Source organism: Phyllobates terribilis, unplaced genomic scaffold (assembly GCF_046119375.1).
Source record: "Phyllobates terribilis strain yellow unplaced genomic scaffold, ASM4611937v1 Scaffold_13__5_contigs__length_258822181, whole genome shotgun sequence".
Lineage (NCBI taxonomy): Eukaryota > Metazoa > Chordata > Amphibia > Anura > Dendrobatidae > Phyllobates > Phyllobates terribilis.
The window spans coordinates 30013004-30027263 of record NW_027362773.1 but is presented as its reverse complement, the minus strand read 5'-3'; the positions used below and the strand labels follow the sequence as shown (position 1 = coordinate 30027263).

General features: G+C 42.0%; 1 protein-coding gene across 1 annotated transcript; it reads right to left on the bottom strand.

The window, feature by feature from the left end:
* Positions 1–2154: 2154 nt before the first annotated feature.
* Positions 2155–13942, bottom strand: LOC141173691 (dispanin subfamily A member 2b-like). Its single transcript, XM_073658029.1, has 2 exons — positions 13465–13942; positions 2155–2933 (listed from the first exon to the last, which is right to left on the bottom strand). Exons 1-2 carry the CDS (start codon positions 13720–13722, stop codon positions 2754–2756), a joined length of 438 nt encoding a protein of 145 aa, XP_073514130.1. The 5' UTR covers positions 13723–13942; the 3' UTR covers positions 2155–2753.
* Positions 13943–14260: the final 318 nt, after the last annotated feature.

Below are 14260 nucleotides of genomic sequence, written 5' to 3'. Positions count from 1 at the left end.
CCCCTTTAAGGGGGTCTTCTGCAACCTCCAAAGCAGGTGGAATTGTGCATTATAATGAGCTATTGGAGTGCAAAGGGTCCATATATTGTCCTTGCAAAGGGGTCCTCTTCTGTCTGTGTCCACCAATTCCTTGTGTTTAAAACCTGATTTTTAAACATTTAAGAAACAACAGATTTCTGCCTTTTCTATCAAAATATTACTCATTCTTATAAAATATTTTATGTAATCTACTTCTGCTGAGAACAGTTGTAAGGAAGAACTGCACCCAGCTAACCCCAGACCACAATACAGACCAGTGTCAAGAGATACAGGAGAAGACCTACAGTTAGGTCCATATATATTTGGACAGAGACATTTTTTTAATTTTGGTTCTAGACATTACCACAATGAATTTTAAACAAAACAATTCAGATGCAGTTGAAGTTCAGACTTTCAGCTTTCATTTGAGGGTATCCACATTAAAATTGGATGAAGGGTTTAGGAGTTTCAGCTCCTTAACATGTGCCATCCTGTTTTTAAAGGGACCAAAAGTAATTGGACAGATTAAATAATTGTAAATAAAATGTTAATTTCTAGTACTTGGTTGAAAACCCTTTGTTGGCAATGACTGCCTGAAGTCTTGAACTCATGGACATCACCAGATGCTGTGTTTCCTCCTTTTTGATGCTCTGCCAGGCCTTCACTGCGGTGGTTTTCAGTTGCTGTTTGTTTGTGGGCCTTTCTGTCTGAAGTTTAGTCTTTAACAAGTGAAATGCATGCTCAATTGGGTTGAGATCAGGTGACTGACTTGGCCATTCAAGAATATTCCACTTCTTTGCTTTAATAAACTCCTGGGTTGCTTTGGCTTTATGTTTTGGGTCATTGTCCATCTGTAGTATGAAATGACGACCAATCAGTTTGGCTGCATTTGGCTAGATCTGAGCACACAGTATGGCCCTGAATACATCAGAATTCATTCGGCTGCTTCTGTCCTGTGTCACATCATCAATAAACACTAGTGACCCAGTGCCACTGGCAGCCATGCATGCCCAAGCCATCACACTGCCTCCGCCGTGTTTTACAGACGATGTGGTATGCTTTGGATCATGAGCTGTACCACGCCTTCGCTATACTTTTCTCTTTCCATCACTCTGGTAGAGGTTGATCTTGGTTTCATCTGTCCAAAGAATGTTCTTCCAGAACTGTGCTGGCTTTTTAGATGTTTTTTAGCAAAGTCCAGTCTAGCCTTTTTATTCTTGATGCTTATGAGTGACTTGCACCGTGCAGTGAACCCTCTGTACTTACTTTCATGCAGTCTTCTCTTTATGGTAGATTTGGATATTGATACGCCTTACCTCCTTGAGAGTGTTGTTCACTTAGTTGACTGTTGTGAAGGGGTTTCTCTTCACCATGGAGATTATTCTGCGATCATCCACCACTGTTGTCTTCCGTGGGCACCCAGGTCTTTTTGCATTGATGAGTTCACCAGTACTTTCTTTCTTTCTCAGGATGTACCAAACTGTAGATTTTGCCACTCCTAATATTGAAGCAATTTCTCGGATGGGTTTTTTCTGTTTTTGCAGCTTAAGGATGGCTTGTTTCACCTGCATGGAGAGCTCCTTTGACCGCATGTTTACTTCACAGCCAAACCTTCCAAATGCAAGCACCACACCTCAAATCAACTCCAGGCCTTTTATCTGCTTAATTGAGAATGATATAACGAAGGGATTGCCCACACCTGTCCATGAAATAGCCTTGGAGTCAATTGTCCAATTACTTTTGGTCCCTTTAAAAACAGGGTGGCACATGTTAAGGAGCTGAAACTCCTAAACCCTTCATCCAATTTTAATGTGGATACCCTCAAATGAAAGCTGAAAGTCTGAACTTCAACTGCATCTGAATTGTTTTGTTTAAAATTCATTGTGGTAATGTCTAGAACCAAAATTAGAAAAATGTTGTCTCTGTCCAAATATATATGGACCTAACTGTACCTGCCTATTCCTAATTTGGTTGGTTTTGAGTTCAGGATACAATTTGACTATTTAATCTGATGATTGGATTCTTCGTTCAATGCTGTATAAACTGTTCTCATTTGTTGGAGCTGCGGGCGTCTTGTATGTAAATAACACATATGCCACTTTCTCTGTTACAGTCGTACTGAAGCAATAACAATAATTAAGAATAACCTTTTAATTCAGACAATTTCATGGTGTTTTTATCCATTATGACCACATTTCAAATTTAAAAATATGAACATACAAAATTTATTTAAAAAAATTTCGATATGTATTTATCGCAACATTTTGACATAAAATTACTTTAACAAACATCAACATGATAGTGATAGGTATGCCTTCATTCTACAATGTATAATGTACTTTTCATACTAAATATATTTGACTTCACAATCAGCCTTGAGTAGAGATGGGAGAATAGATTTCTAGGACTCTGGTCAATCGGTCAGGTCAGTACTCCGTGTTCGATGAACGGGAGACCTGTGCATCTCCTTACCTCCCGGTTTTCCCTACTCTTCTTTTGATTAGCTGGGCGGGCGCAATGTTGTGTGCGCATCCCGTTGCAATGATGACATCGGCCTAGTCCTAATTAATCAAAAAAAGAGTTGGAAATACCAGGAGGTAAGAAGATTTTCAGGCCTCCCATTCAGCTGCCCTGGCCGGTGGATCAGAGTCCTGCTCATCAATTCTAACATCTCAAGTCATGGGCAAATCAGATCCTAGAAGTCTTACAGATGCTAAGTTCGGTGTCAATAGTATTTACAACCCAAGCCAGCTCCTAAGGGTAGCCCTCAGTTGTACCAGATTTACATAAATGATGGTTACTGTAATGAGGAACCATAGTACGGTCAAGACTGAGGATGCAATATTGAAGGAACGGGCTTTGGTTCCATAGTTCCTGGCTCCGTCTTGATTTCCAGCTAACTTCTGATCCCGAGACTGCGAGAAAAAATAACAAGAAATACATAATAAATGGTGATTGACTATCAATACTGTCAGTGCCTTGTCTTTATCATATCAAATCTTAATAATAAAATGTCTTCCTTTGGATAAGAAATCAACGTGTGATTGCAGGAGATCCCATCCGTATAAGCCCCATTGATAAGATAAATGAAGTTGGTGGCATGTTCTCTGAATCCAGACATGAGTAGCTGTGGTTAGTACTGCTGTAAGGCATTGGATACTGCAGAAGCAAGTGCCATCTTTACTTAATTATCATCTGTGGGAATCTAGGGGATGTTTGTCTAATAGTGACCTGTCAGTGAATCTGTGGCGCCCCTGAGGGTTCAGTCGCCACAGAGGTACTGCACCTCATCCAGAGGTGTGGTGTCTCCTTCTCTCAGGTAAGGAGGGAGTGCAGCCCGGAACCCCAACACCTGCATTCAACACTACAGTGCTTCAGGCGGGCTGGAAGGGCAAGATGCATGTGCACAGCTGCTGAGCCCTGTCCCTGGCTGGAGTGGGGGGAACCCAAAGGTAGGGGGAACCAGTAGTGGGTGTGGGTGGAGGAAGCAGTTTAGGGGAGCACCATAGTAGTAGGTATATAATGGGAAGCCATCTTAGGGTGGCAGAACAGAATGGTCAGTCAGTGGAGAGGAGTGAGAGAAGTCACTCTGGGAGCAGAGTCTCCTTAGGAGCTCTGCCCCACAAGTAGGGCCCAGTCATAGAGCCCCAGGAGGGGAGCAGAGGAGTAGGCTCCGTTCTAGTAAAAGGGATCCCAGGGGGTACGTGAGTGCAGGACGGCAACCGTACCCGAATCTGTCAGAAGACAGAGGGATCGTAGGCCGCAAGAAGGGGACCGGCCCCTGGACCAGTCGTGTTACTCCAAGTCTCGGCTGGAAAAACCGGAGGCTGCTGGCTTATATAGTTCAGTTGCCAAAGCCTCATTTTAATCCCCGTGAGGGTCATTTTGGTCCGGGAACTGCAGTGAGTCAGGAGGGACTTCAGAGCACCCGAGCGGGATTGAGAGTGGGGAAGCGCAGGGCAGGAGGGAGAACACCCAGCGTGAAGATGGTCTAGAGAGGAACACAAGAAATCGGGGTTCCGTCAGGTGCTCCTAACCATACCTGAGGAAGAGCTGAACCCTCGGTCTGGTGAACACAGCACGACGTGGGAGGCTGTAAGCTGGGCAGTGCAACCTGAGGAATTTAACAACTGTGAGTAAAGACTCGGGTGACTGCACCGCACTGCCTCCGTCCATTATTTTAGCTGCGCCGTCTTTCCCCCTGCACTACAACGCCCAGCGCAACCAACAACCACTACACTGCCCTGGAGCTAGCTCTTCCTGTGGAGAGCCACACCATCCCTGCTGCCGTAACATCAGCTTCAGAGGACTGCTCCGCAGCGGCGGCTCCCTTTGTCCGCATTCCACAGGTGGCGTCACAAACACTTTACAAATCCCCTATAAATAATTCCCCTTTTTGTTGACCACCCTGGGCCACGGACCGGGCCAGCCCCCGTGATATCCCCCACCGGCATCCAGAGGCCCGGCTGCCGAGTACCCCATGGCTCTGGGGGCGCGTCAAATCCTCTCAAGAACCTAATCCTCCCAAGACAGAATAAGACAGAATAAGACATGTTGAGCATTGATTTGTCCAGAACAAACAACCATATCTACTGCAAAAACATTTAGGACAGCAGCTGCCTAGGATTGAGTACAAATATCGAGCGCTACCTCCTAGGGTTGCCTGCTTTTATACCAAAAAATACTTGTTATATTCTCATGGGAAAAAAAGAGGGGGTGGTCTTGTGGCCACCTCTGTGGAAAAAGTGTTTTGCTTAACTTTTTTTTAACCTATAAAATAATATTCAGTATTGATCAATCAAGATACATGACAATAAGATGAATTACATTTCTCATAACCTATTCATTCATATTGTGGGAAATTTCTTTTTGTTTGGCCACTTTCACACCAAATGTTCCTTTTGACTAAAAGTAAAATAACATTTGCGAAACAATTGTCAATGGCAGCATGAAATTTCAACAGGGTACCTCGTTACAGTGCCATCGAAAGAAGAGTAAAAAAAAAAAATATAGTGTTTGAGGAGGAGAGCCAAGAGTAGCTTCTGACAGCAGCATGGGGGATGGAGCGTCTGTGTCCCTGAAATGGGTCAGGGGGCTTCCTTCTCTGCCAGGGGTAAGGGAGGAGGTCATTGGGCATGAAGAGCACAGTTAGTGCTCATCATGATTTGTACTTGAGTCACAGTGTCTTCTATGAAGAGCATGGTTGAGATGTGGAGCCAATAAACATACCTACATGACACTGCTCCTGATAGGCTGAGACTTGGAGTTTAGGTTCACTGAATTCTAGGAATAGCAACATTGAAACCTGGACAAAATCTTAATACTTTCATGGAAGACACTGCACAGTAAGTCATGACCAAGGCTTATTCTATGCCCAGTGCCCCCTCCCCACATAGTAGACCTTCATGACAGCGAGCAAAGGGTAACTCATGCAGCCTGATGTCCCCATAATGTTTAAAAGTGCAAAGGAGTTTTTTCAAACAGTACGGCCATATTTATCAATCCTATGTAACTCTTAGACAGCGCAAACTTAGACTAGACAGTCTTAAGGTTTTTCATAGTGAGGGTGATCAATGAGTGGAACAGGTGGCCACGAGAGGTGGTGAGTTCTCCTTCAATGGAAGTCTTCAAACAGAGACTGGACAGACATCTGTCTGAGATGGTTTAGTGAGTCCTGCATTGAGCAGGGGGTTGGACAGGAGGACCCTGGAGATGTAATGCAGGTACCGGAATGCAACGCACAGAGACACAAGGCGAGAACAGTCAGAGATGTTTGTAAACAGTTTTATACAACAGGTATACTGAAACAAGGGATTAGCAACAATGGGTAATGAACAGTGGTTTGAAATATCAGAAAAATACGAAATTTCTCAAAGTAAGGCGCAGTCTCTTAAAGTAAGGCGCAGTCTCTTAAAGTAAGGTGATGCCCTCAAGCATGAGAAGCACCACACAAGTTCTTTAACCGTGAATTTGGCCCTAGCGGGGGTCACCGGTTATTCCCGCTAGGCCGTGAGTCTCTTTCCGGATGAATTCAATTAAATCACGTTGTGCTACTTTAGCCCCAACCGTCCCCCTCCCAACCTGAGTACTTAAACCCAATTGTCCCCGGTACCGTGGGTGAGCAGTGGAAGTGACGGCCCTGCTCACGTATGCAGCTCCTCTCTGCTTGGCTGTTGGGGGCAGTCTCTCGAGCCTTGGATAGGGGGGTCCAGGCCTCGTCTGTCGGCGGCCGACGTCGGGTTCCGCGAACTCACTCAGCACCGCGATCAGGTTCCTAGTATCCTCAGCAGGCACAGCACTCGAGTCACAACTGTGAGGGATCCGGAGCTCTTTTACCGGGGCCCGCTGGAGCACCTCTCAGGCCTCTGGATTTGGCCTGTCACGCGGGGTTTCTCAGGACGCAGGGAGCACGTCTGCTCCTCTCTGCTGCTTGGCGCCAAAGACCCCTCAGGTTTGGCGTGCTGGCCTCTTATCTCTCTCAACTCCTTCCTGGAAGTCACCTGATCGGGTCCAGCCTCTGAATCTGCCCTCCCTGTAACTTCCTTTGTATATTTTGGTTCCGCTTGACTGTCTCTGGCCAGTAGATGGCAGTCTTGCTCCATCCTTGAAACGTCATGTTGAAGTTCTTTTACAAGCTTTTTTACTCGTTCTACAGAGATCTCCTCCAACATTCAATGATAGTGGTTCATGCTGTTTCATAAATCTGTGAAATTTTAAGACTGTATAGTCGAAGTTTACAGCTCCTATTAGTTTGCTTATTTTGTGGCAGAAATATTTGGCAGAATTTTGGCACATTTATTTGCACATTGTCACGTGTTAAGCCATGCCCATTTTCCGATAAACTTTGCTAATTTTTAGCCAAGCCAGTTCCACTTGTCAGACACGGTGCAGAAGCTCCCAATTAGCCAAAATGATTTTGAAAGAATTCTAGCATGTATATTACAGCTGACACTCTGCAGCATCAGCCATGGTCAGAAATGACACCATTTCTGGGCCTCCCTTGGTCGTCCAATTTTTCCTAAGCTCTCACATAAGGACCTATTAAGATGCTGGGCAGATATATAGTACTGTGAAAAAGGTTTAAACTGGTGTGAAAAAAAAGCTGTAAAAAATGGTTTAAATAATAGAAGTGCTTATAACTTATTTTCATCAATTAACAAAATGCAAAAGAATTAACAAAAGAGGAATCTAAATCTAGAAAAAGAACAAGAACACCCACGCTATCTAGTGTGTCATAAATTCATACCATAACAGCAGTAAATTGAAATATCACCCCTGGAGTGGTGGATAATAGTCAGACGCAAAATGAAAAAACAGTACCATTGTGCTAGAATGCTAACGCTATATGCCAATTAAAAGTAGCAATATGTACCAATACCTATGTGGGGCAAACCTATGGGGTCTGCAACTCAATTAGCCAACTTAAATAAGCCTCAATGCTCCATCCTAGCCCTTACGCGTTTTGGAGATGTTCCAATCTCCTTCATAGAGGACCCTCTGTTATATTGTCTAATATAGTGTAAACCACACTGGTTGTGCTTTTTGTACCAACTGTTCACTATAAATTTTGACTATACAACCAGTCTGGTATTAGCCCTGTAATAGTATATATTTTTTAATGTTTATAATGCAGCTGATTGTATTTGTATTGCATTCAGATGATACGGGCCAAACCTTTCGGGTACCACCGCAACATATATAAATTCTTCACTTTTTATTTAAGTTGGCTGATTGAGTTGCGGATCCCATCGGTTTGCGCCACATAGGTATTGGTACATATTCCTACCTTGGATTGGCGTATAGCGTTAGCATTCTAGCACAATGGTATTGTTTTTTCATTTAGAAATCTAAATCAAATCAATATTTGGTGTGACCGCTCTTTGCCTTCAAAGCAGCATCAATTCTTCCAAGTACATTTGTACTCAATTTTTGTAGGAACTCAGCAGAGAGGTTGTTTCAAACATCTTAGAGATCTAAGCACAGATCTTCTGTGCATGTCGCACATATCTTTCTTTCTCTTCATGTAATCCCAGACAGACTGGATGATGTTGTGATCGGGGCTCTGTGAAGCCATATCATCATTTCCAGGACTCCTTGTTCTTCTTTACACAGAAGATAGTTCTTAATGGCATTGGCTGTATGTTTGGGGTCGTTGTCCTGCTGCAAAATAAGTGCCACTGCCTACCAATGAGACACCTCTCTGATGATATTGTATGATGGATAAGTATATGCCTGGATTTATCAACATTGATGACACCATTAATTTTGATCAAATCCCAAAAATCCACTGAAATGTAGCCCAAATTTGCAAGGAGCCTCCACTTTGCTTTACGTCTGCCTGCAGACGCTCATTATTATACCGCTCTCCAGTCCTTCAGGAACAAGCTGCCTTCTGTTGCAACCAAATATCTTATACTTTGACTCATGCGTTCAGAAAACCTGTTTCTATTCTCTATTTTTCTTCTGTTCTCCAGTTCCTATGCTTTTGTGCATAGTTGAGATGCTTGGCCTTGTTTTCATGTCGAAGGTATGGCTGTTTGTCTGTGATTCTTCTATGAATCCCTCTTCTGGCCAGACGTCTCAGAACAGTAGATGGATATAACTGAGTCCCACTGCTTGCTGCCAGTTCTGAGCTAATGCACTGCTGGACATATAATTTAGAAGGAAATTAAGCAGGATGTGTCTTTCAGTTGCGGCACTAAGCTTCCATGGTCGACCATTGCATCTACAGCCCTGAACATTGCCCATGTCTTCGTGCTTCTTGAAAAGAGCTTGAAAAGCACATCTTGAAACGCCAGACTTCTTTGAAATCTTTCCCTGGGAGAGACCCCCTTGCTGTTGCAGTATAACTATTTTATGTCTTGCTGCTGTGCTCAGTCGTGCCATGGGGTATAACCTGTGACATGAAACTGTCTTCCAGAACCTCACCTTTGTAGCAGTTTGTCTGTTTCTCATCCAGTTTCTGTTTCAGTTAATTACTGTGATTCAACCTATATATGAATTTGATGATCAGTATCACTTGTTTGGAATAATTGTTTTCCGCATATTCTTGACTATAATTGTACAAAGTCCTTGACTTTGTGCAAATGTTGATGGTGTTATGAAGGCGAAGGGTGATAACACCAAACATTGATGTCATTTAGATTTTTCTTTTGTTAATTCACTTTGCATTTTGTTAACTGATAAATATAAACTATTCACACATCTACTTTTAGAAATATTGTTACTTTGTTGAATTTTTTCACACCTGCCTACAACTTATTCACAGCACTGTATATAAAATGACGGGTATGAGCCCATTAGAAACACCTGGGCAGGCATTAGAGGGGGGGGGGGTACCATAACAGAGATCCACATGCATAAGTGAGACAACCTTTTTAGTTGCTACCTTTCAGTAGACTGGAGCATTGCACAATCCCTAAGCGCTGGTAGAGGACTACTTAGAATTGGACATAAAGCTAAGTTCTGCAATTTCCATACAATATTGATACCTTTATATATGTATTTATATACAGTACAGACCAAAAGTTTGGACACACCTTCTCATTTAAAGATTTTTCTGCATTTTCATGACTATGAAAATTGTACATTCACACTGAAGGCATCAAAACTATGAATTAACACATGTGGAATTATATACTTAACAAAAAAGTGTGAAACAACTGAAAATATGTCTTATATTCTAGGTTCTTCAAAGTAGCCACCTTTTGCTTTGATGACTGCTTAGCACACTCTTGGCATTCTCTTGATGAGCTTCAAGAGGTAGTCACCGGAAATGGTTTTCACTTCACAGGTGTGCCCTGTCAGGTTTAATAAGTGGGATTTCTTGCCTTATAAATGGGGTTGGGACCATCAGTTGTGTTGTGCAGAAGTCTGGTGGATACACAGCTGATAGTCCTACTGAAAAGACTGTTAGAATTTGTATTATGACAAGAAAAAAGCAGCTAAGTAAAGAAAAACGAGTGGCCATCATTACTTTAAGAAATGAAGGTCAGTCAGTCCGAAAAATTGGGAAAACTTTGAAAGTGTCCCCAAGTGCAGTTGCAAAAACTATCAAGCGCTACAAAGAAACTAGCACACATGAGGACCTCCCCAGGAAAGGAAGACCAAGAGTCACCTCTGCTTCTGAGGATAACTTTATCCGAGTCACCAGCCTCAGAAATCGCAGGTTAACAGCAGCTCAGATTAGAGACCAGGTCAATGCCACACAGAGTTCTAGCAGCAGACACATCTCTTCAACATCTGTTAAGAGGAGACTTTGTGCAGCAGGCCTTCATGGTAAAATAGGTGCTAGGAAACCACTGCTAAGGACAGGCAACAAGCAGAAGAGACTTGTTTGGGCTAAAGAACACAAGGAATGGACATTAGACCAATGGAAATCTGTGCTTTGGTCTGATGAGTCCAAATTTGAGATCTTTGGTTCCAACCACCGTGTCTTTGTGCGATGCAGAAAAGGTGAACGGATGGACTCTACATGCCTGGTTCCCACCGTGAAGCATGGAGGAGGAGGTGTGATGGTGTGGGGGTGCTTTGCTGGTGACACTGTTGGGGATTTATTCAAAATTGAAGGCATACTGAACCAGCATGGCTACCACAGCATCTTGCAGCGGCATGCTATTCCATCCGGTTTGCGTTTAGTTGGACCATCATTTATTTTTCAACAGGACAATGACCCCAAACACACCTCCAGGCTGTGTAAGGGCTATTTGACCAAGAAGGAGAGTGATGGGGTGCTACGCCAGATGACCTGGCCTCCACAGTCACCAGACCTGAACCCAATCAAGATAGTTTGGGGTGAGCTGGACCGCAGAGTGAAGGCAAAAGGGCCAACAAGTGCTAAGCATCTCTGGGAACGCCTTCAAGATTGTTGGAAGACCATTTCCGGTGACTACCTCTTGAAGCTCATCAAGAGATTGCCAAGAGTGTGCAAAGCAGTCATCAAAGCAAAAGGTGGCTACTTTGAATAACCTAGAACATAACACATATTTTCAGTTGTTTCACACTTTTTTGTTAAGTATGTAATCCACATGTGTTAATTCGTAGTTTTGATGCTTTCAGTGTGAATGTACAATTTTCATAGTCAAGAAAATACAGAAAAATCTTTAAATGAGGTGTGTCCAAACTTTTGGTCTGTACTGTATATATATATATATATATATATATATATATATATATATATATATATATATATATATATACAGTTATATGAAAAAGTTTGGGCACCCCTATTAATCTTAAGCTTAATGTTTTATAAAAAATGGTGTTTTTGCAACAGCTATTTCAGTTTGATATATGTAATAACTGTTGGACACAGTAATGTTTCTGCCTTGAAATAAGGTTTATTGTACTAACAGAAAATGTGCAATCTGCATTCAAACAAAATTTGACAGGTGCATAAGTATGGGCACCCTTATCATTTTCTTGTTTTAAATACTCCTACCTACTTTTTACTGACTTACTAAAGCACTTTTTTTGGTTTTGTAACCTCATTGAGCTTTGAACTTCAGAGCCAGGTGTATGCAATCATGAGAAAAGCTACTTAAAGTGGCCACTTGCAAGTTGTTCTCCTGTTTGAATCTCCTCTGAAGAGTGGCATCATGGGCTCCTCAAAACAACTGTCAAATGATCTGAAAACAAAGATTATTCAACATAGTTGTTCAGGGGAAGGATACAAAAAGCTGTCTCAGCGATTTAACCTGTCAGTTTCCACTGTGAGGAATATAGTAAGGAAATGGAAGAACACAGGGACAGTTCTTGTTAAGGCCAGAAGTGGCAGGCCAAGAAAAACATCAGAAAGGCAGAGAAGAAGAATGGTGAGATCAGTCAAGGAGAATCCTCAGACCACCTCCAGAGAGCTGCAGCATCAACTTGCTGCAGATGGTGTCACTGTGCATCGGTCAACTAGACAACGCACTTTGCACAAGGAGAAGCTGTATGGGAGAGTGATGCGAAAGAAGCCGTTTCTGCAAGCACGCCACAAACAGAGTCGGCTGAGGTATGCAAAAGCACATTTGGAGAAGCCAATTTCTTTTTGGAAGAAGGTCCTGTGGACTGATGAAACCAAGATTGAGTTGTTTGGTCATACAAAAAGGCGTTATGCATGGCGGCAAAAAAACACAGCATTCCAAGAAAAACACTTGCTACCCACAGTAAAATTTGGTGGAGGTTCCATCATGCTTTGGGACTGTGTGGCCAATGCCGGCACCGGGAATCTTGTTAAAGTTGAGGGACGAATGGATTCCACTCAGTATCAGCAGATTCTTGACAATAATGTTCAAGAATCAGTTATAAAGTTGAAGTTACGCAGGGGATGGATTTTTCAGCAAGACAATGATCCAAAACACTGCTCCAAATCTACTGAGGCATTCATGCAGAGGAACAATTACAATGTTCTGGAATGGCCATCCCAGTCCCCAGACCTGAATATCATTGAACATCTGTGGGATCATTTGAAGAGGGCTGTCCATGCTCGGCGACCATCAAACTTCACTGAACTGGAATTGTTTTGTAAAGAGGAATGGTCAAAAATACCTTCATCCAGGATCCAGGAACTCATTAAAAGCTACAGGAAGCGACTAGAGGCTGTTATTTTTGCAAAAGGAGGATCTACTAAATATTAATGTCACTTTTCTGGTGAGGTGCCCATACTTATGCACCTGTCAAATTTTGTTTGAATGCAGATTGCATATTTTCTGTTAGTACAATAAACCTCATTTCAAGGCAGAAACATTACTGCGTCCAACAGTTATTACATATATCAAACTGAAATAGCTGTTGCAAAAACACCAATTTTGACAAAACAATAAGCTTAAGATTAATAGGGGTGCCCAAACTTTTTCATATAACTGTATATATATATATATATATATATATATATATACACACACACCTTTTTTAATTAAAATAAAAGGCCTTAGGAAACTGACTACTCTCCCTTTGCCTCTGCCGCATCCACACTAGTGTTTTTTTTTTAGTATGTTGTTTATATTTTAATTAGCGCAAACTCTTGTCCCATAGAAATAGGTTCCTCAGGCTAAAAACGTACTGTCAAAAATACAGTATGGATATGCCTGATTTTAGTATTTGTGTCAAGTTAAAGAAATGCTTATTTAGACGACATCATACGTGGGAGCTAAGATGTTTAACATGATACGTGTATTTTAGATTTAAGAAAAATTTAAGAAATAAACATAAGAAATATGCAGGCATTATAGCCAATGGAAAACGTTTATCACAACTACAATACTGGAAATCTTGTTACCTTTTTAGATTGGCAAAGAATAAAAGCCAATATTGTTTGTTATTCTCTCCAGAGCTACAAATTCCAGCATGACTTGGGAAAGCTAGAATAGCCGACGTGCCCCTGTTTGTGCTGCTCATTATTATTTAAGACTGTAAATTCAGTCAATCCAGTCTAAATCGTTGAAAAAATAGTCTCGTACTCACCTTAACAGAAAAGATAAGTGCAATAAGTCCAAGGCAGCAGAAGTTCATGTAGAAAGCGTTAAGTATGGACCAGATGATATGATCTCTTACAGGAGGTTGATCGGGTGTTATGGTCACCTTGGTGGACTCAAGTTGAATGGTGGCGTCTTGTAGAGGGATCATTTCTACCTTCAGAGATTCTTCTCCTTCATTGACATCACAATAAACAGATAACGGCTTCTCAAGCTGAAGGGTGGAAATATCTTCCTTTGTTTCCATTTTCTCTGAGAGAAAGAACAGCTGAGGATTTGGTGTTCGTAATTCTGCTGGGGAAGATATGGGAAGGAAAATGACCGGAGAGAGTGGAACAGGTGACGGGTTATTTTGCTTTACTTTTTGGATTTAACACCCAAAAATTTACACATGAAGTCATTCCTGATTTAAATCCCTGGTTACCACATCAGAAAGACATCATTGTGAAATGGAGTAAAGGGTTACAGATAAGATAAGAGATTCAAAGGTAGTGAAAGACAAACAATGGGTAGGTAGTGAAAGACAAACAATGGGTAGATCATTAATGATGAAAGGTAAGGGCTGTCAGTGTAATTACACTGTCATGGCTAGAGTGTACAAACTATAGAATGATATTCTTACTAAACTCTCTCTGACAAGGTAGTTGGGCCACATTGAAGACAAATGATCATATCTTTGATTCTTACACATATCTGTTGTCTTGGCAGAGAGCTCTGTCACTGTTATCAGCAGGGATGGACAGCCATATAGTGGGGTGGTTGTAGATGGGGACTAATGCGGAGGA